At 49.0% G+C, this 25,238-nt stretch overlaps 9 protein-coding genes across 9 annotated transcripts; 4 read left to right on the forward strand and 5 right to left on the reverse strand.

Moving 5' to 3' along the window:
• Positions 1–805: 805 nt before the first annotated feature.
• Positions 806–4,268, reverse strand: ABOM_005278 (hydrogen/calcium exchanger domain-containing protein; the record flags this gene model as incomplete). The annotated part of the gene is made up of 13 exons (XM_022532407.1): positions 806–845; positions 895–983; positions 1,036–1,089; positions 1,140–1,153; positions 1,211–1,430; positions 1,480–1,787; positions 1,838–1,870; positions 1,921–2,168; positions 2,229–2,269; positions 2,317–2,364; positions 2,417–2,484; positions 2,535–3,074; positions 4,244–4,268. The coding sequence occupies 13 exons, from the start codon at positions 4,266–4,268 to the stop codon at positions 806–808; spliced, it is 1,728 nt and encodes a 575-aa protein (XP_022390030.1).
• A 4,547-nt stretch (positions 4,269–8,815) lies between these two features.
• On the forward strand, positions 8,816–10,643 carry ABOM_005279 (glycoside hydrolase family 72 protein; the record flags this gene model as incomplete). Its single annotated transcript, XM_022532408.1, has 4 exons — positions 8,816–8,893; positions 8,959–8,996; positions 9,059–9,084; positions 9,151–10,643. 4 exons carry the CDS (start codon positions 8,816–8,818, stop codon positions 10,641–10,643), a joined length of 1,635 nt encoding a protein of 544 aa, XP_022390029.1.
• Positions 10,644–11,187: 544 nt separating this feature from the next.
• Positions 11,188–12,936, forward strand: ABOM_005280 (putative MFS transporter; the record flags this gene model as incomplete). The annotated part of the gene is made up of 5 exons (XM_022532409.1): positions 11,188–11,667; positions 11,741–11,977; positions 12,115–12,508; positions 12,596–12,727; positions 12,821–12,936. The coding sequence occupies 5 exons, from the start codon at positions 11,188–11,190 to the stop codon at positions 12,934–12,936; spliced, it is 1,359 nt and encodes a 452-aa protein (XP_022389980.1).
• Positions 12,937–13,102: 166 nt separating this feature from the next.
• Positions 13,103–15,192, reverse strand: ABOM_005281 (transcription factor domain-containing protein; the record flags this gene model as incomplete). Its single annotated transcript, XM_022532410.1, has 3 exons — positions 13,103–13,885; positions 13,959–14,474; positions 14,524–15,192. 3 exons carry the CDS (start codon positions 15,190–15,192, stop codon positions 13,103–13,105), a joined length of 1,968 nt encoding a protein of 655 aa, XP_022389981.1.
• Positions 15,193–15,843: 651 nt separating this feature from the next.
• On the reverse strand, positions 15,844–17,920 carry ABOM_005282 (uncharacterized protein; the record flags this gene model as incomplete). Its single annotated transcript, XM_022532411.1, has 2 exons — positions 15,844–17,739; positions 17,804–17,920. The coding sequence occupies 2 exons, from the start codon at positions 17,918–17,920 to the stop codon at positions 15,844–15,846; spliced, it is 2,013 nt and encodes a 670-aa protein (XP_022389978.1).
• Positions 17,921–18,270: 350 nt separating this feature from the next.
• ABOM_005283 (2-methylaconitate cis-trans isomerase PrpF family protein) lies at positions 18,271–19,404 on the reverse strand (the record flags this gene model as incomplete). Its single annotated transcript, XM_022532412.1, has 1 exon — positions 18,271–19,404. The coding sequence occupies one exon, from the start codon at positions 19,402–19,404 to the stop codon at positions 18,271–18,273; it is 1,134 nt and encodes a 377-aa protein (XP_022389979.1).
• Positions 19,405–20,195: 791 nt separating this feature from the next.
• ABOM_005284 (MFS quinate transporter) lies at positions 20,196–21,909 on the forward strand (the record flags this gene model as incomplete). The annotated part of the gene is made up of 3 exons (XM_022532413.1): positions 20,196–20,322; positions 20,390–21,800; positions 21,873–21,909. 3 exons carry the CDS (start codon positions 20,196–20,198, stop codon positions 21,907–21,909), a joined length of 1,575 nt encoding a protein of 524 aa, XP_022389984.1.
• A 355-nt stretch (positions 21,910–22,264) lies between these two features.
• ABOM_005285 (DNA replication protein YHM2) lies at positions 22,265–23,462 on the reverse strand (the record flags this gene model as incomplete). Its single annotated transcript, XM_022532414.1, has 5 exons — positions 22,265–22,474; positions 22,528–22,998; positions 23,061–23,156; positions 23,246–23,286; positions 23,339–23,462. 5 exons carry the CDS (start codon positions 23,460–23,462, stop codon positions 22,265–22,267), a joined length of 942 nt encoding a protein of 313 aa, XP_022389985.1.
• A 428-nt stretch (positions 23,463–23,890) lies between these two features.
• Positions 23,891–24,945, forward strand: ABOM_005286 (uncharacterized protein; the record flags this gene model as incomplete). The annotated part of the gene is made up of 3 exons (XM_022532415.1): positions 23,891–23,967; positions 24,024–24,493; positions 24,563–24,945. 3 exons carry the CDS (start codon positions 23,891–23,893, stop codon positions 24,943–24,945), a joined length of 930 nt encoding a protein of 309 aa, XP_022389982.1.
• Positions 24,946–25,238: the final 293 nt, after the last annotated feature.

A 25,238-nucleotide genomic window follows, 5' to 3' on the forward strand; every position in this document is an offset into this window, starting at 1 on the left:
TAACCTACTCTCCCTGTGCTCCGTACCTATATATACGAAATAGATGAGATTCCCTCCATCAGACAAACCCAATCATAAACCGCCAATTACAACCATAGAAACATGATCTAGCACCGATCTTCATTTATCTGGGGTGTTTTCCATTACCTAAAGATAGACCTCCCGTCCGAGTCCAGAATATTTACCCGACACCATCAGAATCCGGGGAAGGTAGTTTGCCCCGGCGAATACCGATAGCAAGTGAACGGCGGAACGGAGCTTCGTAAGCGCTAAACCCAACGGCCCCCATGTGTGAGGGCGGAAAGGTAGGAGGCGACCGAGGAGGGGGATATTTTTCCGATGCAGATTGCTTTTTAGCTCTGTAACTCTGCTGGGTAGCAGTTGGAGAAATGCAGATTTAGTGTTTTGTGGGGTAGGCAACACGTGTTGATGGGTTGGTATGATAGGCAGTTGCTGCCGAGGTATTTGGTAATAAATTGGCGCGTGTGGATTTCTTTCTTCTTTATACGAAGTACTACCTTACCCTGTCTTTGGAGAGGTGAGAAGAGATGTTCAGGAAGCTGCTGGGCAGGTGGAGGGTCTGTGTGTGTGTGTGTGTGTGTGGTGTGATGGGTATTCTCGGATGTTACTCTGTAGGTTTAGAGTCTTATGGACCGGGGGGGGAGTTGAGGTATCCACTATCGTATAACATTCTGTAGTGATTAAAAAGCGTATGGCAGAAACATAATCAACGTCGGGTCAATTCAAATTAGTGGTATCATCGTATATTGGATGGCGACATTAGAAGTCTTCGGATGTCTTCGTATCATGCTTTCATCTGTTCCTCAGTCTTGGTGGGATAGAACCTGCTCGTATTTAGCTTTGTATCATTCGGTTGTGAGGGTGGGTACCTACCAAGCTGCCACGGCAATGATTAAGTACATCATCATCAGGAGGACGCCCTCGAGCCAATGGGATTTACCGTCGGCAATGAGGTAGTTTACCTGGCTCTATTTAGTAACGTTATATTGGTGGCTAAGGAGGCTGTTGACGTACCAACAGAACGGCAACAAATAGCAGAATCACTTGGAATGCGTCAAAGTACAAAGTCTGCTAGAGTCAGTAACTGGCTATTGTCAGAATGCATTGAAGTAGCGTACCATGTCATTGTTGCCTAGACACAGAGTTAGCAACGTACAGCTTCACAAAACAATAGTCGAAGTTCACTTACCCATGCCCCATCCAATCACAATGATCAGCGGAAGCACCAGCAACGCGATTTGCATGCTGGACCCTACGGCCACGCCAATTGCCAAGTCCATCTTGTCCTTGCATGCCACCGTCACGGCCGTGGCATGTTCGGCAGCGTTACCCACAATTGGAAGGAGAATCAGTCCAACAAAGGTCTTGGAGACACCGCCACGGTCCGTAATCGCATTAATGGAATCAACCTGTACAGTCAGCTTGGCGTGACTGATGGCTTCTAGGGGTATACCATACCATATACTCAGCGCACAGTGCGACCAGGGCCGTCGAGATAGCCAAGGTTAGCACAGCTACCCAAATGCTTAGCTGAGGTTCTTCCTCTTCCTCGTCCGGGTCTTGCAGTTTCAATTGCTGTGCGTTCTGTCCCGCCAGGGTGGCAGTCATTTTGCCTATCTGCGCAATTCCCCGATGGGTGTCGCCGTCGTTCACTTTCCCACGTCTCTTCTCAACTTTGGGACTCGGGCTGTTGTACATCTCCGCGTGCGACCCCAACTGGAAAAAAAGATAGCATCCGTAAACGACCAGCATAATAATGCTGGTTCCTGTGATTTGTGAGACAACGATCCATGAGCTGCCCACGAACGTAACTTACCTCGTGAGAGCTCTGCGACACCACTGTTGCCCGCTGGAGTCGAATTAGCATTTAATATCCCACAGGGCTGCTCATTAACTTACCGCCTGACCAGTTGTGGAAGGCAGTGGGAATAATCAAGCATCCCACTGCCAACGCTAGAAGACTGGCTGCTGTTTGGGCAACGACCGGGTTGAAATGCTGCTCCAGGCGGTTGACACCTCCAAACAAGAAACACATCCCCATAACAAGGAGAAGGTTCGAGAGCATACTTCCAATTAGGGAAGTCTGTACGATCGTGACTTCATTGTCGACCAGTGCAATGATGGCCACAATTAGTTCGACGGCATTACTATTGTTTTGTTAGTCAAGATGAGAAAGAGAAGTGGCAGAAACTTAGTTAATGACTTACCCAAACTTGCGTTGAGTAGGCCACCGATTGTTTCGCCAGTGCTAGAGTCATTAGCTATCGTATACTTGAAAGAGTTCGTATATCATACCGCATGGCAATCTCTTCTGTCGCGTAACCCAACATCGCTGCAAGAGGACTACCCTGTGTTAGTTACATAATGTGAGGTCCGTTTCGAGATGGGGAGATACAGACATAATGGCAATAAAGTTCACCACGAACACAGCAACTGGATCAACATCGACATAATTCAATGCAACTCGAGCATAGTCAGCAGTGATATTAGTTGTCAGAGACATCTATACTTACTTCCAGCTGGAGCAGCAAGCAGAAGGATGTTGACCCAGGAATTGAAGAGGGTCGCTTTCAACTGTCCCATGGCGGTAAACTTCGGCTTCTCGTTGACATCTTTTGCCGAGTTCGAATCTGTGTCCCCATCTAGAGATTTATCCCCAAATCCGCTCGCGAAGGTCCTCCTCTTTCGAGGTCCTCCCAGCTGGTCTTCATCTAGCCCGGTTTGGGCTGATATGTTAATGGGTTCATTGCTGTGCATTGACGGCTCACGTCCCGCTCTATCAGGAGTAACCTGATCGGTCCCAGAGGACTCTGGTGGGAAACTATCCGAATGCTCTGGGCCTACCAAGCCGTCTGTCATATCCTTCCGCCGGCGACGCTCCTCGTCGAGGCGCACATCCCCTGCAGTGCGGATAGGAGTAAGTTTGCTCTCGAGCTGGATAGAATCCGTTCGGCGCGGCCGTTGGCGTCGAAATTTCTTGAAGGGGTTGTGAGTTGACGGCTCTCCATCATGGTCATACCATGCCAGGTTTCTGGCTTGACGTCGATATTTATCTGTATTCCGAAGCCATGTTAATTATGATCAAGAACCCGGAGTGAGGGAGTGAGAAGACATACGCATTGTTCGTATGAAGTTCTTGCCCGCTTATTATTGTGGAAAGACTAGTCAATATTTATATACTATATGAAGGTTAGAATGATAATTCGTGGGTATACTAATTATAGGCCATCGAGCCGCGTGGTGACAGGGGCGCCATGTCGAGGCACAGTCGCACAACCGCCGCAGCCAAAACACCATCAAGGCTAAGCATCAATGGGCAGCATTATGAAAAAACATACTAATGTGATGCTTGCCTGAGCGACGATATCATATAGAGGGGCCCGGTGTGGCTTGAGTTATGGGTCTGAAGAAGCTCAGCCTCAGTTGTGGCCACCAAGAAATCCAAGACCAGGACAAGACTTCTTGAGTACGACAAGCCTTCTCGGCAGAACAGCGATCGTGGTTTTGGTCTTGTGGATAAAAAAAGAGCGAATCGACTGATTCTGAAGGCAGGCGAGGGACATAAAAAAATTAAAAAGAAATAACGAATCTCAATTAAAATGATTGAACGATAATCAAGGGGGCTCCTCTTTCAGAACTCCAACAGTAGTTTCAAAGAATGCCAACGAGAGCAAAACATCACAAACAAAAAGGGTGAAAAAGAAAACAAGAAAAATTAAGACAGAGAGCCAAGACGACAAGAAAAATAAGAAAAACAAAATTAAGGGGAATTTCCCAAAGCTAGAGTGAAAACTATGATGGCCGACGTATATTGTCCCAGACAAGCAATAACTCATCTGTACACAGCCACACTGGGGGTGCGCATTTTCGGTAGTCATGGTAGATCGTCCTCTAATCTGGCGCGTGTCCTGCACTCTTTGGTGGGAATTCTGGGGCTGTCGTGCCAATGATCGGGCAGACATGCTCTCTGAAAAGTGGTCCGAACATGTCATTCGTTCTCCAACCTTATGACTACCGATTGCGCTGGTGTGATACCTCGCAAGGGATGATGCAGACAGACACGGGGGAGGACGCCAAGAGTGGTGGTTGTCTCCATACCAAGTTGAAGCTAGTATAAGACTTGGTTAGTGGCCGCGCGATCCAGAACCCAAATTTCTTGGATCACAAAAGTTCAAAGTTTTGTGTGCTGGAATCATTAAACCTAAGGGACCTCCAGTCTCACCGAGATTCAACCAAACCACTGCCATATTGTACTAGGTGGAAACAGATGAAGAATTTCCAAACCTGGGCAATACACTGAGTATGGAAAACTGATCGTGTTGGTGGGTACGAGTTAGCTTCTCAAAAAACAAACCTTCAAAGCTTTCAACCCCTGACCCATTCTGGTGCATTTAATGGTCACGGAAGCTTATCCTTCCTGCTACGACTGACAGACTAGCTTGTCTGTTGGGTAGTAGTAGACATTGTGTGGCTTGTGACGCGTTTGCTGCGCCGCATATCAGCCACAGTTGGGTGGTTTGGGCCAACACCAGCCATCATTGACCTTGGTATTTTCTTAGTTCCTAAGGGGACAGTCACAGAATCGAGGATAGAGTGTTGCCCTTGCTATACACAATGAAAAATGACAACAGCTTCGTCCGCTCTTAAAGAAACAAACCCTCCTTGTACTTGAGTTCAATGTTGGTCATAGGTTAATCAGGTAAGATGTTTCGAATACATACTTTTATTTGTTGTTGTTGAGTACTTGGACATATTCGCAACTCCTTGCTCTGGCTTCTTTCCCACTACTAGTACTGTCCACCGCGTGAGGGCGTGGCAAGCCCCCTCTTGAGTCTCCCTCTCATTTGCGGCGTGAGTTCTTTCAACTTTCGTGCCACCGCCTCATCCTTCGTTTTCCAAATGAAAATGTGTGCAGGACCAGGTTATATTCGTGCATGGCCATCGCCATGTAGCCCAGCGCGTCGCGCACATCCGTCTGGACCGCTCTGAAGCCGCATCCAGCAAATCGACTTGGCAAATCCGACAACCATGTCGATTGCAAGCGCGGGTCCTAGGCCTTGGAGTTGCTTAATATGGTCGTCAATGCTTCAGTGCTGACTTCAGGACGTGGCTTCTCCACGCGGAAGGAGGTCATTCAACACGAATATCAGAGGGCGAATATGCACATCATACTTGCCCTCTGCTTCTTTCAGAACGTTAGTTTTTGACATCCTAGTGCATGATATTCATGTTGGAAATAAGCCATTCTTGCGGAGGGTTGGCTTCCAATGAGATGTCGAAGCCGTTCCGTTACACTGGTAGTGAAAGGCGGCTAAGGTCCGTGAGGACGATAGTCTTGAAGATGGAAAAGTAAAGTGAGCCAAATAAACCCAATATCGGTTCCAACATCCGCGATCTTACAATTTGGTCCTGTGAAGGAATTGACGGGTGTAAAAGGTATCCGTAAAGCTTAAACCGATTGATCCTGTTTATTTCTGCAGTGCTTGGTATACGCCACGGAAGTTGTAGCGTCGCGTTCATCTACTGACTAGTTATCATCGATATACTTGCGGGTCATGATATACTGCCTTGTCGGCATAGTGACTAGTGTTAATAGGCCGGCAAGAACAATCTTGTTTCTTTTGTTGACCTTGTCGAGGCAACGCTACGGCAGTTATATATATATGAACGTTTGGACGCCAGCTATCCGCCCACTTCTTTTGGGGTCCCGTTAGGAATAAGTGACACAACGTATAGATGGACACGATGAGAGTTCTTAACTTCTACTCTTATGGCTCTAGCGTTGCTGTAGTTTCTTCCACTCGATAGTAGCACACCCTTTCTTCAATCTGGCTCAGACAGGCTTCTCTTCTACGGCCTAGTCGCAGCCCCGAATATGCGTTATCGTGACCATGGGATTTCATTCAGTCGTAACTTGGATTAAAATATATGCACTTAGTAAAGGCAATGTAGGTAGTTAGTCAATTCTCTTAGCCTACACTGCTCGGTCGCCAAATTACCATGTTATCACCAAATCCTCGGGACGGGGTAAGACGTGGAGGCATTGCTAACCAAATGCGCATTTGGCCACCGATTACGAGTCAATTAGTTGAAGTATCGTGCCAACGTACTACGAACAATCGGGCATGTCCACCTTGCGGGGAGGGCGGGTGAGAGGAGGAGGGCGTTATAAAAGAGAAAGTAGGTTGCGCAAGGGAAAAGAATTAGATTGGATCAATATAACTCACCTTGTAGGATTCGTAGCTTAGCTGAGCGTTGTAAAATTGTAATAAGAAGAATTCCCCAGCTACTTTCCGCTATAGTTGAAAGGCAGAATTCATTGCCCTTTAGACTGGAAACACTTATTACTATTGAATGTTGGATGGCCCCAGTAGCCGCCGCGCATAAAAAAAATTAGTTCTGACGGTAAAGATCAGTATCACATTGTGACGAACTAGGACTCAACGGAGGAACGGCTGAATTGGAACTCGGACTTATAGAGTAGGAGACATAAAATATAAATCTCTCAAAGGAGGCTTCCTCTCCTTTTCGCTTTCTCTCCTCCGTGACAGTTTTTCCTGCGTTCCATACCTTCATCCACAAAGATATGCAAATCATCACGAAACCGGAAGAGTCAATCGTTAAGTAGGAGCTATGCTCGTCGAAAAGTGACATATAATTTCCGTCTAGAAATGGTGAGAGGTTTAGTATGAGGTGGTATAGAAGACGACATAGTAAATAGTAAGAAAGATGGAAAATAGTTTAGCTTTTGCGATATACCCCTTCAGACATACATTATGTGTATATTATGTTTTGTGCACATTAATCATATAGTTAGCAATTTAACCCTTTAGGCACTTATAATATCGGTCGGTAATTCGTATATACCACGTGCATAGTTGTACTGCATATGCTGTGCTCTGTGGCAAGGTATAAGAAGATTGGGTAGGGCAGTCAGTTTCATGATTGCCATCGCCGTCATGATAAACCATGCCTCAACCTATTCTACGCACGGAGATTAGTAAGGGTTTAGACAGCTGTTTGCATCTGAATGACGGCAGAAAATACGAGGAGATATCAGGTTGCGAATGTCCCACCTCCTTGCTCAGAGGGCTGAGGTGTGATTTTTGACGTCACTCCAGTACTGGATTCGGTCCCTCACGAATGTATGCACAAAGTTATGGAGGGTTCTATCCTTTTATGCCCTTTTTCAATTATTATTTATTTTGTGTTTTTCCGAAATTTCCCTTTCTTCGGGCGCTGAGCTACTACGTAGCTGTATCCATATATTCATGGGGTAGACATTCTGGCTAACAAGTCTGAAAGACCAGGTTGTTGCATTCAAAGGAGAGGCCTTCATTTACATCAGACAAAGCAAATCTAAAATCTTTACTCCGTGCTAAGGATGCAATGCATGATGATTTTGGGCACTGATACTAACCTTTCTCAAATAATCATCAAGGTTAGTGAAAAATTTTCCCGCCACCAGTGTTTCACTCAGCTTCATTGGGTGGACCCCTTTCAGGGTCACGACCCTCGACATTGGAGAGTAAAACCCTGTCATGGAACCCTCAGGTGTCCAATGGTGTGTTCCTGGTAATCACAATGTATTGTTGGTGTTATCCGTGTTACCAACCTAATTAGGTACTGTACTGTATCATTCCCCCTGCGGCCCAGACCGACCGGAGCGTCAGAGAGGTTACCTCATCGGAAGGGAATCAATACATCCATGATTGACTTGGTATAAGAGTTTGACTACTAACTTCATCAATGTCTTGTGTTACACAAAGAAATCATCGTCCGGCCTGACCAAAGTAAAGTCCTCACAGTATGTCATGAGACGGCAAAAAAAAAAAAAAAGAGGCCAAGGGAGTTCGGCCCACCAGTCAAGAATCACAAGCAATTATTGGCAGGGAACAAGAAACAGAGCCAAGGTCGGGACCGGATGTAATACAGCGTAAGATTGGTGATACAGGGCCCAGAGAGCCACCGTGACCAATTAAGGGTCAGGCTCCAGCGGCTAGTTTCAGGGCCCACTTGTACTAGTTGGGCTACCGTGGAGGTAAAGGGTCTAGTCAATGGGCAAAGTAAAAGTATGTACCGAATCCCAGTGCCCCGAGGCCTCCGTTGGCGTTTATTCTTAGCATTCAGAGGCATGCATGAACGCGGTGGATGAATGACTACTACAGAATTTGTTCTCTTTGATCCACTGGTATTTGTGGCCTTGGTCACAGAAGTATGAAGAAGATACAGCGAGATGATGACATGGGATGGACACCAGTTGCCATGATTCATGCGGTGGGTTTTTGCTCAATATTTTGATGCTGATCATTATTGTTACGTCGTTGCCTGTGTATTACAACAAACAATGAACCAAACAGACCAAACAGGGCGATTGATTCTATTCTAAGTAAGACAGGCCAGACAGACTAACCTCAGGCTCCTCTCGGCCCCCCCCCCCTTTCCCACTCTCCTGCCCATTCTTCCTTTCTCGCCTCCTCGCCTCCTGCTATTTCTTGTTTCTTGTTCTTCCCTATCACTTCCTTCCCTCGTTACATACCTCTTTTGATTTTGATTTTATTTCCCGCAATTCCATTCCACGGCTTCGTGTGTCAGCCGTCAGTCACTCGTTGTAGTATATATACTCTTCTAGACCTTCTCAATCCACTCCCCGATTCGTTTTCCATTAATTCGACCTGATATCACTGGGCCCGCAGATCAAGTTGACCAATCCCTCGTTGTCTTCCACTGCAGATCATTAACTGTCGTCGTTGCGGCTGGTATACGTTTGAACGACTGTCAATAGACTCTCATCATGAAGGCCGCATTCGCCCTTGCCGGGGCTTCGCTCGTGGGCAGCGTCCTGGCGACCCTGCCTGCCATTGAGACGAAGGTACCGATTCAATGCTGTGGTTGTCGCGGTCGCATTCATCGCTGACTTGGGAAATTCTGCTTCAGGGTAACAAATTCTTCTATTCCAACAACGGCACTGAATTGTAAGTGGAAACTCCCATGCGCTCAAAGGATTGGTGAGATAGCGAAACTAACATGTCATTAGCTTCATCCGTGGTGTTGCCTATCAGCGTATGTTCCATGCCGGGGAAATCTCGGGTCAAGTCAATCGGACTGGGAACTAATGTTGATCTATAGAGGAATATTCTTCCAATGGCACCAGCAGCTCCAGCACAGGCTTCGGTAACGAATCCAACGGCGACTACACTGACCCTCTGTCCGACCCCAAGAAGTGCGAGCGTGATATCCCTTACCTGAAGCAACTGCGGACCAACGTCATCCGTACCTATGCCGTTGACCCCAAGGCCGACCACACTGAGTGCATGAAGATGCTTGACGACGCTGGCATCTACCTTATCACCGATTTGTCCTCCCCTTCGGAGTCAATCATCCGTAATGACCCTAAGTGGGACGTGGACTTGTACTCCCGCTACACCAGCGTTGTTGATGCCTTCGCCAACTACACCAATGTTATTGGCTTCTTTGCCGGTAACGAAGTCGCCAACGACAAGAACAACACCGACTCTATCGCATTCGTCAAGGCCGCTGTGCGTGACATGAAGAAGTACATCAAGGCCAAGAAGTACCGTGAATCCCTGCTCATCGGTTACGCCACCGATGACGACGCTAGCATCCGTGATGACCTGAAGAACTACCTTGTTTGCGGTGATAGCGACGCCATGATCGACATGTTCGGTTACAACATCTACGAATGGTGCGGCGATTCGTCCTTCGAGACCTCTGGTTACAAGGAGCGCACTGAGGAATTCAAGGATTTCCCTGTCCCAGCATTCTTCTCCGAGTATGGATGCAACAACCCTAAGCCTCGCAAGTTCACCGACACCCCTGTCCTGTACGGCCCCAAGATGAACAACGTCTGGAGCGGTGGTATCGTCTACATGTACTTCCAGGAGGCCAACGACTATGGATTGGTCAAGGTCGATGGTGACAGCGTCAAGCCTCGCGATGACTTCTCTAACCTCTCTGAACAAATCCAGAAGGCCACTGCCACTGGCGTCAACAGCGCTAGCTACACTGCCCCGTCTGCTGCTACGGCATCCTGCCCTGCGGTTGGCAAGGACTGGGAAGCTACCAGTGAGCTCCCTCCTTCTCCTAACCCGGATCTGTGCTCCTGCATGGTTGAGTCTTTGTCTTGTGCCGTTAAGGATTCCGTCAAGGAAGACGACTACGAGGACCTGTTCAACTACATCTGCGCCAAGGACGGAATGTGCGATGGAATCCACAAGGACGGCACCAAGGGCAAGTACGGAGCGTACAGTGTGTGCTCTCCCAAGCAGCAGCTCTCTTTCGTCATGAACCAGTGGTACGAGAAGAGCTCCAACAAGGACCAAGCCTGTGACTTCAACGGTTCCGGTAAAACCCAGAGCGCCTCCAAGAGCGATGGCCAGTGCTCTGAGTTGCTGAAGCAGGCCGGTACCGCTGGTACTGGCAGTGTCACCGCCTCTCCCACTGCTGGAAGTGCTGCCGCTGGTAGCACCTCTTCTTCCACTTCCACCTCCGACAGCGCTGCCGGTGCCGTGAGCCCAATGGCCGTCAAGGTTGGCAGCTGGCAGTTCGGAGCTTACGTCATGACTGCCTTTGTTGCCGGTGCTGGAATGCTCCTGCTGTAAAGTAGTAACATGTATATGGGCTCAAGAATGTTAGGAGAACATTGAAATGGGGCCTGGGGGGGGTTTTTGTTCGTTGGAGTGCATTCATCCATGTGATTTTTGGAATCTTAAGACGTACATACTTTAGCCAATCGCTCAATCGTTCATTCTTTCGAATATATATTATGTCAATTGCCTGTTTAATTAGTGTAGCTGTACTCCCATATATCATATGCTACGGAGGTATTTCGGTGCCAGCTGTAGATTGTATGTCGAGCCACGTCTGACGTCGGTTTGCTCTGCCGACTCGGTGTGGTACTCCGAGCTTCGACAGGTAGCGGTGTCCCTTGTCTCGGCCACACAAACGGCATGCCGAAACATAGCGGAAAATAATCCGGATCTATATATATTTATAGCTGTCAGCTGCCCAGTAACTCTGTTCTGTATTCGATCCATTCTTATTTGTTCTAATTGTGCTCTAAGTTTGTCCTAAGGTTGAAATTGTCGTGAGAATTTGCGTATACAGACCAACGGTTACGATCGAACCCTAATTCCATGGCCGGCCATGGGTGAACCCGACCTTGAATCTCAAACCCCCAAAACTATAGACGGGCTCACGGCAGAAAAGGAAGAGAAAGCCACCAAAGTCGAAAAGGGCTACGGTCTGCCCTTTTGGCGCAAATGTATCATTCTCTTCGTCGTCAGCTGGATGACACTTGCTGTTACCTTTTCGAGTACATCTCTTCTCCCTGCAACCCCCGAGATCGCCGAGGAGTTCAACACCACAACGGAGACGCTCAACATCACCAATGCCGGCGTTTTACTGGCCATGGGCTTCTCGTCGCTTATCTGGGGTCCCTTGAACAATTTAATAGGCAGAAGGATCTCGTATAATATCGCGATCTTCATGCTCTGTGTGTGTTCGGCGGCGACGGGGGCTGCTGTAGATATGAAGATGTTTACCGCGTTTCGAATATTGGGCGGTTTGACGGGAACGTCATTCATGGTGTCGGGCCAGACCATTCTGGCAGACATTTTCGAACCGGTACTTCCCCGCTACCTTTCCTGTGTACTATGGGGGGAATCATTGTCAGTCTAGTATTAACAATGCCTGATAGGTTGTCCGTGGCACCGCCGTGGGATTCTTTATGGCTGGATCTGTCTCCGGTCCTGCAATTGGCCCCTGTATCGGAGGCCTCATCGTCACTTTCTCCAGCTGGCGCAATATCTACTGGCTCCAAGTCGGCATGACAGGATTCGGCCTAGTTCTGTCCATCATCTTCGTTCCCGAAATCAAACAAGAATCTAAAGAGGATCCCGAAGAAAAAAGAGAAGAAGACCGTACTTTCAGCCCTGTGCCTCTTCAACCCCCTCCGAATCTTCAGACAATGGGCCTATCCCAACGTCTTCTTCTCCGTAAGCCTTGTCCACCACCCCCAGAACAGGACCAGACCTCATCAGCTAACACATCAAACCGCCCCTCCAAAAACAGGACCTCACCTGCGGCCTCCTCGCCACATTCCAATACTCCCTCCTCACCTCCGCTCGCTCAATCTTCAACCCCCGCTTCCACCTCACAACGGCCCTTATCTCCGGCCTCTTCTACCTCGCCCCAGGAGCAGGCTTCCTGATCGGCAGCATCACCGGCGGCAAACTCTCCGACCGCACCGTCCGCAAGTACATCACCCGTCGCGGCTTCCGATTACCCCAGGACCGCCTCAACTCTGGCCTCGTCACCCTGTTCGCCGTGCTTCCCGTTTCGGCGCTGATCTACGGCTGGACCCTGCAGGAGGAGAAAGGCGGGATGGCTGTGCCTATCCTGGCGGCATTTTTTGCTGGCTGGGGGCTTATGGGGAGTTTTAATACTTTGAACACCTATGTGGCTGGTGAGGCTTTTCTTCCTTCCTGTCTTTCCTTCGATCTATCCTGCCAAGCGTGCAAGGGGATTGAGTGGTTGCTAACGGTTGATATAGAGGCCTTGCCGCATAAGCGCTCCGAAGTTATTGCCGGGAAGTATATCATCCAGTATATCTTTTCGGCGGGGAGTAGTGCGCTTGTGGTGCCTATTATTAATGCGATTGGGGTTGGGTGGACTTTTACCATTTGTATGTTTTATCGTTCTCCGTCTTCTCTTCTCTTTTTATATCTATTTTCTTCCGGGGGGGGGGGGTTGAATATAAGACTGACTGGTTGTGCAGGTGTGATTTTTTCCATCATCGGTGGTCTGTTAACCATGGCTACCTCGCGATGGGGCCTTGATATGCAACAATGGGCGGAGCGGACTTTCCGCATTCACGATAGACCTGGATTTTGATTCGGGTTGACCTTATATTTACGATTATGGTTATGGTTCTGGATATAGTCATGGTTACGACATTGCCTTTTTTTTTTTGTTTTTTTTTTTAATATATAGACATTAGAGATGAGATAGATCTAAAAGATTAGAGATAAACTAATAGACTGATGATTTCTTTTTCCCTTTATAAGCCATGACATGTGTACAGATTCTCGTCGTTCATGAATGTATCTACGGGATGTAGCAATCCCAGATCAAAGTCCGATTGAGCCAGGAAGTCCTGCATCGTTGGTTCGAGGAACGCCATTGCTGTTGTGATTCCGCCTGCGGTCGTTGGGAAGGTCAGGTTGCCTGGGGGTACGGTGGGATTGCTACCTTGAGCATGGCTATACCCCGGGTTATTGCTGATCAGGTCGGCCTCCGCTGTTGTGAGTAAAGGGGGAACAGGGACGGTCGTGGCGGGGGTCACTGCGGACACCGTCGCGGGGAGGGTAGACGGGATCGTTGGGCCCGAGCCTGATGCGGTGGTGCTTGGTTGGCCGGCGATCGAAGTGGATCTGGGTTCTTTTGATTTACGTAGGTCGAGACACTGCTTCACCTGTTCTAGGTTGTGGTAGAACTCGGATGCCGCTAGGTTCCCGTTCTCGCTCATAGACCGGAGCACCTCCAGACCGGACTCGAATGCTCCCAGGTCGGATGGGCTGCCGATTGGAAGGAAGCTGGACATGGCGAGTACGAGCGCCGAGGAGAAGAGATAGTGTGCGTGGAAGTAGCCGAATACTGGGAGGGAGCCGTTGATCCATTTGGTCAGGATGAGGGTATGTGAGTGGCGGGCAGCGTGGATACAGGCTTCGCCGAGGGTTAGGACGGGCTGAGAGATACTTTCGTGGTTGGTGCTTGGGGAGTTGGCCTCGTTGAGTTTCATGAGAAGGTGTAGGAGCGTTGGCCGAGTGGTCAGTATGACGCACTGTTCTCGCTGGTTAGAAAAAAAAAAAAAAAAAAAGGCGATATGGGGACATGTAGAATAAGTAAGAACATACCTGGTTGAAAGAAAGATGTAGAGAGCTGATATGTTTCATATAGGCCCCCGGATCGTCGTCGTTAAGGCGAAGATGTTCCGGTAGCGTTTCCACCCAGTTTTTCAACGCCTTCAGCAGTTTCTGCACCCGTTGTAGAAATGTCTCGCTATATTTTCGTCGACTATATAGCTTTGCAATGGTCTCGCCCACGATTCGAGCAAGTTTGACATTAGCTGCCAGATATTCTGTATCTGTGAATTGTTCCTCATGCAGCTGTACTGGGCTGATATTGGAGGGCATGTCCAAGTGGATGTCATCGTCGGAGATCTGCGACGGATGGCCCATTTTAGATCCCCACATGCGATCGAAGATGTATATCGTCCACCATATCCGGATCCGGTGTTGACGCTCCACGGGGTCGATTAGCTGCGATTCAGGAATATTGTGGTTCAACCCAATCGACAGCCCCAGGCGCAAGGCGGTTCCTATTAACACCAGGGCCGAATGACGTCGGTTAAGGTAGTAAGAGAACAGGGACTGATTCCATCTTAGCCGGGTTTCCGCTTTCAGGAAAAGGGTTGCTTACCAGTAGCAATAGAGTCTCTAGGTGTGTGATACTTGTTCGTTCGGGCAAAACTTGCCCCAAGCTCAAGGCGCGCGCAAAATACGAGGTCCCCGGCACTCGGGACCCAGATGAGGGCTCGGCTCTCATTGAGTAAGCTTCCCCGAACGCGAACAGAGCAAAGAACTTGCATTGATTGATAGTGCAGTCGAAGTCGCCCGTTCGATATATCTCCTCGAGCTTCTCCAACGTCGATTTGCGAAGAACAAGATGATATATAGAGCCGACCTGACGTAAGGCGATCTTGACCAGCAATCGAGCCTGGTGAAAACTGGGCCATTGGACATTGGTAGCACTGGCCTCTGCGATCTGCTCTTCCTTGACATACTGCGTCCGAGGGATATGAGGCAAGGCATTGTTCCCCGTCAGAAATCGGCGAAAGCGGGTCGCAAATGCTGTACAGGCCGCTTCCCCTATGAAAAGTGGAGGTGTAGATGGATCGTAGCGGTGAAACCATGCACGGTCGCCGATCAAGGGATTGCGCACACTGGTATTGCTCTCGTCCGGCGCGTCTGCAGGTGGCACCGGCTCTGGCTCGGCATCATGGTCGGCTTCGGTCGCGTTGGCCGAGGAAGCTGACTGCTCTTTCAAGCGTTGGTTTTCCGATTCAAGAAAATTCAAATAACTTGGCATGTAAGCTGGGATGCCCAATGATGATGTCGTGTGCCCTTGAAGGTGCCAGCTGGTCATACCTTTCGCTCACTTTGACCTGTCGATCCCTTGGGGTGTACTGGCATTTGTCCGCACAGCCAACCTGCCGACATTTGGAGCACGGCTGGTCTCCAGAACATTTGATTTTATGGTCATGACAGCGTTGACAACTGTCGTTGGATTAAGGTGAGATTAGTTTCGATCGCCTCTTGGGCCAAAAGCCAGGGTGGCGGGTCACGTACGCGACAATCTTCCTTCGTTTGGACGGGCTACAGGCCTGATCGGTGGATCTGCTCCGTCTTCTGCGATTCATGGTATAGAATTGGCTGTGCTAGATAGACGAATAAGCACTTGCCTTATCTAACTATCCACCTGAGCTGTTGGCAAAACGTTGATCGGAGTTTGCTATTTTCGGCTGCATCGACCGTCGGTTGTCGGCATTCTTTTCCTTTCGCCGAAGTTAGTCGCGGTCCACTTCTGCGCCTGCAAACCCTATCAACTTCAACGGCTTGTTGTATGCATATTTATTTACACATCTACTGGCGCCACAGTACAATCTCGTCAAATTGGTTCTCTCCTCCCTGTTGTTCAATTTGAAATTCCAACAGACAATGATCTCACAGCTGCTGCCCGTTAAAAGAAATTCCAGGCGCTCACGGCGCCCATATCGAGCCCTTCAATGAACAAGTCAGTCCACGGCAAATCTACCCTGACATCAGGTAAATGTGGAGACACGCCCACAGGGTCTCCAAATGTCGCATCCCGATCCCGCGGTGAAAATATGTTCGTCTGCAGCCCAAACCACGATTGGAACTCATCGTCCACGGCAGAGATTGGTTGTTCGGTGTCATCGAACAAAGTTAAGATCGCGGCCCCCAGCCGCTCGATGATCGAAGAACACTTCTCTCCTACCGCACGGCCGTTTGAGATGCCGCGAAAGAGGGTCAGAAAGGTGGATATGTTTGTGCTGATCACGGGTTTTGTTAGGTCCTGGCGAAGAGCCGGGGATGCTCGAAGGGCGTACAGCATGGTCAACGCAGCTAAGAAGAGGGAGTGGATGGCCACAAAGGTGTATTTTATCTTGTTCCGCGCATAAAGCGAGCTATAGGAGCTGATGAGACCGATGGCTGCTTCGGTGCAGATGCGGAGGTCATCCGCGGAGAGGATTGGCGCGGTGCGAGATGGGCGGTATAATGACATGATTGCATGATTGAAAGCAATGTGGAACCACTCAAGGGACTGGAAAGTGGAATGGGTATGAGGGTATCTCGGGGCAGTGACGAGCCACATGTTCAATTCAGAATAGTAATATGATCGCAGCGCGTCTACCCCATCGCGTGCCGATGAGCTACGTACAGCGGGATGAAAGGCCTTGTAGATTTCGGCATTCATTCTGCGTAGTTTTATGATGTGGATAAATGTTGAGGTGTCTGTGACCTTGGGGATTGCCACGGATTCTGGGTCGGGAGGCTCAACTGTATCACGTAACTGATCATCGGATAGCTGGAGAGGCAAAGGAGTAGAAATATCTGTGTCTTGAATACCTAGCGGTCGTCCCATATTTACCGCAATGCTGCAGTCCATGACATACGCGCACCAGAACACCCGCTTGGACATCTCCGCGCGGAACAAGTCTAGACCCACAAGACTCTCGCGGCGATGCAAATCGATCCCAGTTGCTAGACGGAGGGCAAGCCCCGATGTGTACCATAAATTCACTGCCTGTGGCTCATTGTGGCCATACATGCAAAGGAGCAGCAGGCATTGTGCGCATTCAAAATCATCGATGCGCATAACGTAATGCAACTCCTGCACGGCGCGAGCAAAGAATTCCCGATGAATCAATCGGTTTTCTTGCTCGACCCAAGACTTCTCCGTCGCCGCAATCGCCAGGACCATGTACACAAAGAAATTGGATCCTGGGTCGGCCTCCAAATCAGTCATGAAAGGAGTAAGATATTTCGCTTCAAAGGTTGGCCGATGGAGCACGGGAAGGTAAGGCCATCGGCGCTCAAAGAAGATATTCACAAGCTCTATATAGGCGGCATTATTGAGAATACTCAGAGATATAGGCGGTTCCGTTGGCGCTGAATCATCCCCCCAGAGATTCCAGGCGCAACTCAATGTGCTCATATTTATGCCCTCAAGATTAGTACTTTTGGAGAAAGTTGGTCGGAGGATGCGACCTGAGTAAGAACAATTGACATTACGCCGTAGGTCTGAACCCCGAGGCAAAACAGTTTCAGAAGTCCCTATGGGATCGTGATAATCCAATGAAGAGTTGACCAATGTGCGGTCATCCAAGGCTCGAGGGTTGGCATCATCATGCAGATGGTCCTTATCCTTCTGTGCTAGCAACTCGTGCTGTTGGACTAGAGCTTCATAGCGACGCTCCAAGGACACCAGTTGTTCACGAAGCGACTGACATTCACAGTCGGCATCTCCTTGTCGGATTAAGAGTCTTTCAGAAGGTATACATGTTGCACCCGCCCCGGCGCACGGCCCGCATGTTGGAGTTTTACCATCACACTGGGGGTATGGTCATCAGCCGAACTTGAGGGATGCAGTTCAGCAAGACGAGAGAAATGCTTACTTTTTGTTTTCGCCGTCGACAGCGCTCACAGGCGGCAGCGCTCCGAGTGAGTCCACGACGATGCCGCCGAGGAACTGGGCTGGAAGATGGGGTTGTCATGGATTGTCGGGAGTTCATCTTTTCCCCCTGAGGAAAACCACTTTATTGGGCATGTTTTCGGTACTGGGCGCCTTCTCTCCACGTTCTGTTCCTGAGAGAAAATGCAATCGGGCTAATCGACCGTTTACATTTGGATACATGGCACGTGATCTCGACGGAGACTGCCCGTGCAGTCAGCCAATCAAATTTCGATCATTTAACAATCATTGCAAGTCTACTACTAGTACATGAGAAGAGTACTACGTCTTGGGGCAGGCTGCAGGTGCTACTATAGAAATGCATCCTGGCTCTTAAGATGCAAATCAAGCATGCTTTCTTTTGTCTACATGTCGTCTATATATCCACCAATCCCTTGTCCTGCAGTCTGTTTACATCGACTCATCCTTCCAATATATGCGTCCCTCAAAGAGACGGCGGGCTGTCCGGAAGACAGTGGCAGCTGAAAGCGCTCCAGTAGAATCAAAATCTGCTCCAACCAGTAGGTTGCCACTGGCATGTCCGATGGTGATACCCGCCTGATCCACAGGCTGTTTGCTAGCAACATCTGCCACGGTACTCCCCTGGACTCGAGCGGCAGACGCCAGAGCCAGAGCTACAGTGATTGGGATCGCCTTGTGAGGTTGCCCGACAGAGATCGACCGGGCGAGAATATCCACATCACGGGCAGTCTGTTTCTGTTGGATCGCTCGCCCATTTTCGGGCGGTGTTGACACTAGACAGATTTTGGGCACGCTCCCAGGAACGGTCTCTGGTGTTGATGCTAAGCCCATCTTCACTCCTGCTTGGCGACGGATTGAATCTAGACGTTCTAGCAGGTCTGGATGCACTTCTACCTCCTCGGGGGTTAGGTTTCCATCCACGCCAAGGTCACTGGCCCGGACAAAGGTACAGGGGTTGGCGACATCAATGCATGTTGCTGCTATCCCGTCGAATGTATCAACTACATTGCCTGTGGGAAGCAGTTTCCCGGTTCGAGACCCAGCTGGATTCAAGAAATCGAGTTGGATGCGTGCTGCTGTGCTTGCAACTCCATCAATGGCGAACGTACCGCTCGAGGCGGCCTCGCCATCAACAACGGGAAAAGTCGCACGAATGACTTTGCCCGTGTTAGTGTTATGGATTCGTACTGACGCATTGGACGCGTCAGAGGACACTTGGACAAGCTTAGAATCGACGGCAAAGGGACCGACTGCGCTGATCATGTTCCCACAGTTGCTTGAGTAATCAACATCTGGTGTCTTGACCCCCAGGGAAACGAAAGTGTAGTCGACGTCAGCCTCTGGATGTTGTGACTTGCCGACGATGCACACTTTGGAGAGACTAGAGATACCTCCACCAAGCCCATCAAGCTGACGACCGTAAGGGTCGGGACTGCCGATCACATCCAGAAAAATAGGATCCCAAGACTTTTTGTCACGAGGTAGATCTTCCTGTCGGAAAAAGACCGCCCTTGAGGTGCCTCCTCGATAGTAAGCTGCGGGAAGAGAGCGCTGTTTCTTCATTCGTAGCTGCTCAGTTTGTTGCTGGCATAGACTATAAGAATGAGAAAACCATCGTCTGAATGAAACCCCTGAGATGGACAAATGTCCTGGGAGACGCTGTGGAAAAGGTGTTGCCCGTGATAACATCCCGGTCCGGATAGGGTCAAGGTGCGGAAAGTGGGAAATAACAAATACGAGCCAACAAGGCGGGGAGTATTTTATGAGACTGCCTTTAATGCCTTTAGCAGTTCGACTTGAAGTTTCATATAAGGTGAACTCCTGTGGATGTCGGTTGACTTTCGGATAGATCCGATGCAGGGTCAGATGATCTCCACACTCTACGTGAACCATATTTGCCCTATTGAGTAGATCCCAGTGAGACGGGCCATCTGCAAGATAGATTATCATTAGGAGGTATGTCAAGGGTGTTATTGAACATGCCAGGAGTCAAGCATTGCTACTAGCCTTAGGTAGTTCTGTCATGCCAGATATTCACCTCGCATTTTAATGCCTCTGCCTAGCTACTCAGCCCAAGTTGCACTTGGGTTGCATACGGCCAATGCTAGATTCATCCAGAACCGGCTTTTTCTCTTCGGATGGTTCCGTTTCTCCAGTTGCAGCAGAATCTGGGGAATTTGACATCTGGGGTAATATCACGCTGTGGGGTCTCGGCACTTCAAATGAGCAACATAAAGGTGCAAGCATTCTCAGTCGGTCGGTTGCCATGCTCTACAATACCGAGTACGTGTGAGGCCTTGGGTGGACACGTTGCCCTTACTTCTTTGTCCTCGTGTACGGCCAATACTTCTACAATGATGGCTCGTTCTACTACCTCGCTTGCTAAGTACATTCATGCTATCCGTGACTCTCCACGGGAGATATATAACCATAACCTCGCAATTGTGGTCGTCTCATTTGCCCTCTGTGGCTGTGCGAAAGGTATGATTCTGGGCTAGGTCCTCACCGATTGTAATATGCCGGTATCTGACCGCTGGTTTACTCATAGGTTGGGACGAAGGATCGGCATCTGCTATTACACAGCTCAAGTCTTTCGAGCGCATGTATAATCTAAACAACAATACCATTTCCAATATTGTCTCCTTCGTCAATCTTGGAGCGGGAGTCGGTGCTTTGCTCTCCTTCTTACTGAATGACCGCATTGGTCGCAGATGGTCGATGCGACTTTACCAGTTGGTATACATCATTGGCTCCTTGATATCCTGTTTCTCCTACGGCAGTGTCGGCGTTCTCTACGCTGGCCGTCTGATTGCCGGCTTGGGAATTGGGGCATTGACTGTGGTAGGCCCTATGACAATTGCAGAGGTGGCGCCCAAGGCCACGAGAGGTCTCATGACTCTGCTATTTAATGTCTGCATGCTGTCTGGACAGGCGTTAGGTGTTTTCACGGTGTACGGATGCTCCATACACATATCACCGGCGAAGAACCTCCAGTATCAAGTCCCCTGGTTTACTCAGACCTTTGCTCCATCGATCAGTATCATCCTTTCCTTCTTTGCCGTGGAGTCCCCACGTTGGATCATTCTGAGCAATAAACGACAAAGCAGCCTTGCTGCCCTGCTGCGTCTTCGTGGCCTACCCGCAAACCATCCTTACGTGGACACTGAATACAGTGAAATGGTTCGCCAAGTAGAAGAAGAGGACGCCTCCCTTGGGCCAACCAGCTCTTTGAAGGTAGTCAAGGAAACATTTTTCATACGCAGCAATCTACGCCGCGTGCAGCTCTCCCTTGTGGCGTATATCCTCGCACAGATGTCTGGGGCCAATTCCGTGACTAACTATTTGCCGACAATTTTTGGTATGGTAGGTATCAAAGGGTCTGGAGTCAAGGTCTACAGCACGGGTCTCTATGCAATTACAAAGCTCATATTCTGCATGGCTGCCTCGCTATGCTTCGTTGATGTGCTGGGTCGGCGCAAGTCCCTCATGGCCGGTATTACCATTCAGATAATTTGCCACTCTTATTTGGCTGGCTATCTGAGCTTCTTCACCAAGGAGCCTTCGACTATGCCGAAAGGAGCTTCAGATGCAGCCATCGCCTTCATATACGTTCATGCCTTGGGATGGGCAATTGGACTTTACACGCTGCCTTATCTCTTTGGCGCCGAGTTGTGGCCTAGTCGGATTCGCTCTTTTGGGGGTGCTCTATCTCAATGTTTCCATTGGCTTTTCTATTTCGCCATCACAAAGGCAACGCCGTCTCTACTGACTGGTTTGCACACATGGGGCGCGTTTGTGTTGTTCGCCGGGTTCTGTCTCCTTGCATTCGTATACACCTTCTTCCTTGTTCCTGAGACTAGCGGCCTAAGTCTCGAAGAGATAAACAAGATCTTTGAGCGACCACTCTACCGACTAGGCCAGCCGTTGGCTCCTGAGAGACAGAATGATGAGGATGATGAGTAGGTGCCCAGTTTTTTTCTTTTTCTTTTTTCCCCTTTAAGCTGCTACACATTGCTAATATCAAACTGCAGCGAGAAGCAGAGTACCAGGTGCATCGAACGCGTATAGATTATAGCTAGAACCAGTTTCATGATCAGTGTCAGATTAGGTGGCATATCTTTAGTATCTAGTGTACTCAAATAGATATGAGACAATCACCGGTCATACACAAATAAAGACGCTTATTCAGTGAAGCCATGACCCGAATCATTCTGTGTTTCTGCTTCTACTGTAGTCAGCCTTCTTTCTCTTCTTCCATCTATTCCATTTAGATAGATGACGATCCGCCAAACCTAACTATACTGCTGATTATCAATGGCTATGATTGCCTTTCTAGTGTATCTTGCTCTGATTTACCATGTACTATGTGTGGATATGCCGAAAGTTTGCTTTTAATATTGTACTGGGTAAAAAACCCTTAAGTTTAGTATCGGTTTACAAATTCTTTCACCATATCTCCAAGCCCAACCATGCAGATAGTAGCCCAGCCAGCTACGCCGATTCGTGGCACAACACCTCGGAAGAGGCCCTGGACTCCTGAAGTGTGGACAATCTTCTTTAGAGTAGACATCATTGTTGGACGAGCTGCTCGGCCAGGTTCCTCTTTCATTGATTGCATTTCCACTCGAAGGACCTATTCACGTTTATCAGTATATCATGCCCAAACAAGATGGGATGCCAACTAACCTCAAAGGGCTGATTCCAGCAACTTAGAGCACCTCCAATCGTGGAGGCTAGGATCTTTTCACCAAAACCAAGCTTTTCCTCTTTGCCTTTCCCGCTCATCCAGCGAATCTGTTCCTCTGCAAATCGAGCAATCCCGATCCTCGATGACCAACCGGTGATCTGGCGTAATGCAACGGCGTTTACTCCCTTGTTCACCCCTCGTATCCCCTGTTCGCGGATAATCTTAAAGAATATCTCCAACGTCCCCGGCACCTTAGCACCGTTTACTGACATCTTCGTCCGTGTCATTTCTACAGTCTTCATACAGGTGGTCATCCCCATGGTCAGGTAGGCTTGTGCAACCCCACCTCCGATTCCTCCTAGGGCACCACAGACAGCAGGTGAAGCACCAAGCTTCATCTTAGCATGGTGTTCAATCTCAGTCGACGTGATAATGAGTATCGCCCCTTTAGTAGAGGCTTCCAGCCAAGCCTGTGGAGCCGTACTCTTGTTAGCACGCCTAGTCAAGGCTAGGATGAAAACTTATATCTTACCCAAGGTATCAAGCCTTGATAAAAGGCAAGCGGTCCCCCGCGGAGCCACGTCTTCTGTACGGCAGCCCTTAATGTGTCATGTCTGTTGGCAGCGAGCTAATGCGTTCAATGCTGTTAACGCTTTACTCCAGTCCGTGCCGTTGCGGGTTCTACATTTAACCCATTATATATCAGGTGCAACTCACATGTGTTTTTAAAACCTCCATCGGCTGACCAAGGGTGGTAACTATGCCTGCTGTTAGAAGACCAAGTATAATATCTCAACCGATAACACATACCCTGAAATATATTCATCAAGGCCCCAACCCCTAAGTTTCGGAGAGGGATCCTTCTCCTTTTCTCGCCCGCCTCTTCTAAAGGAAGAGCTACAGGGCTCTTGGGTAATGCTTTTTGCACATCCATTGTCAACTTGGTATGTTTTGTGGACACAGTCACGTCCAAATAATCCTGTTAAGGGGGAACCCGAGCACAGCTGAGAACCCTGTATATATGATCGCCCGTCTGTCTTGGAATTAGCTATTTTCAGCTTATTTCATTCTTCTACTTGCAATTGGACAGACTTATAGATAAATCAAAGTTCCTACTAGTGCTACTGTTTCTGTATCTCAATGTGGCGAGACAAGAGAAAAAAGATCGGAAGCATCCGATAGCAGCATTTTCTAAGCGATTGTCGGCAAAAACCATGTGCGCCCGAGGTATCTGTTAGTACGAGTGATTGCTGGGATTTACTTCGTGCTTAATATTCTCTTGTATATATTGACCAGCGATAAATGCAGATGCTGCCTCGGGCCAGTAGATCATCCAAGGTGTATCAGATCTCCCGCTGCACGATGGGCACCGTATCCTCCATAGCACAGACGGATGGTCCAGCGCATAGTTCTAGGTCTGTGAAAGACCACCAGACAAAGTAAGCGGTCGACGGAATATCAAAGAAAAATAAGGAACAGGGTCTGACAGTCCCAGAACACCTCTCTTACCAGCGGGCGCTTTCGACACCCATGTCCACGTCTTCGACCCCAAGCTGGGTCCATATGCCCCAGGTCGAGCATACACACCGGAAGATGCTCCTCTATCAAGTTTGATTGCTTTCAATGAACATCTAACACAAGACGGTCAGGTGGGGAATCTGGTCCTCGTACAGCCATCACCATACAAGACCGATTGCACGGTATTATTGAAATGCTTACGGGACTTACAAAGCCGTAACATCAATGGACGTGCTATTGTGGTTATTGATCTGGATAATGCGACGGATCGTGCCTTGCAGGAGATGCATCAGCTCGGTGCACGAGGGATACGCTTGAATTTCCAAGCGGACGGTCGTGAAGTCAACCTAACTGAGCTGGCGCATCTTCTATACAAAGCGGCCCGTCGCATTCAGCACCTTCCAGGTTGGATGGTTCAGCTGTACGTTCCTGTCTGGGTATGGGATGGTAAGTTCCAACGCTCGTGGATTGTCTCCGTGTGTCGATTTAGCCTATTTAAGAATAACGTGTGTCTAGCTCTATATGATTCTATCCTCGAGCTGCCTGTCCCCGTCATAGCTGACCATGTGGGAGGAGCATTGGGCCGGTCGAAGTTGCCGCCGGAATTCCAAGAATCGCCCTTATCGCAGCCTGGCTTTTCATCTCTTACATCCCTAGCGAAGCAAGGGCGTGTTATCGTGAAGATATCTGGCCTGTATCGTTGCTCCAGCGACTCCGTCTCTGCTTACAGTGACATGAAACCCATCATCGAGTCACTGGCCCGTGAGGTCCCAGATCAGTTGGTCTGGGGCAGTGACTGGCCACATACGGGAGACGGAGCGGCTCGCCTGAAGAATCCGGATATCGATATGAAAGAAGGGTTTCGTTCGATTGATAATCTTGGGATCTACGAAGTCTGAGGGGCTGGGTGGGTAGTGAACAAGCCTGGGAAAAGCTGATGAGTGATAATCCAGCTCGCTTCTATAAGTGAGATGTCCGTTAGTGATATAATATCCCTTTGAATTCTACTTATATTCGAAGTGCTGCTACTATGCGAAATTGCTTCAGGTACTACTAGGTTCCAAAGATTCTGCCAGAGTGAGTCTGGATGAATAGTAGGATTATAGTATTGGATAGACCCGGCTCTCATATTAACAGGAAGAATAAGTTCATAGGACACTTCTCAAATATAATGGGGCTTTAGAACCGCATA

Source organism: Aspergillus bombycis, assembly GCF_001792695.1.
Source record: "Aspergillus bombycis strain NRRL26010 chromosome Unknown contig00033, whole genome shotgun sequence".
In the NCBI taxonomy this organism is placed as follows: domain Eukaryota; kingdom Fungi; phylum Ascomycota; class Eurotiomycetes; order Eurotiales; family Aspergillaceae; genus Aspergillus; species Aspergillus bombycis.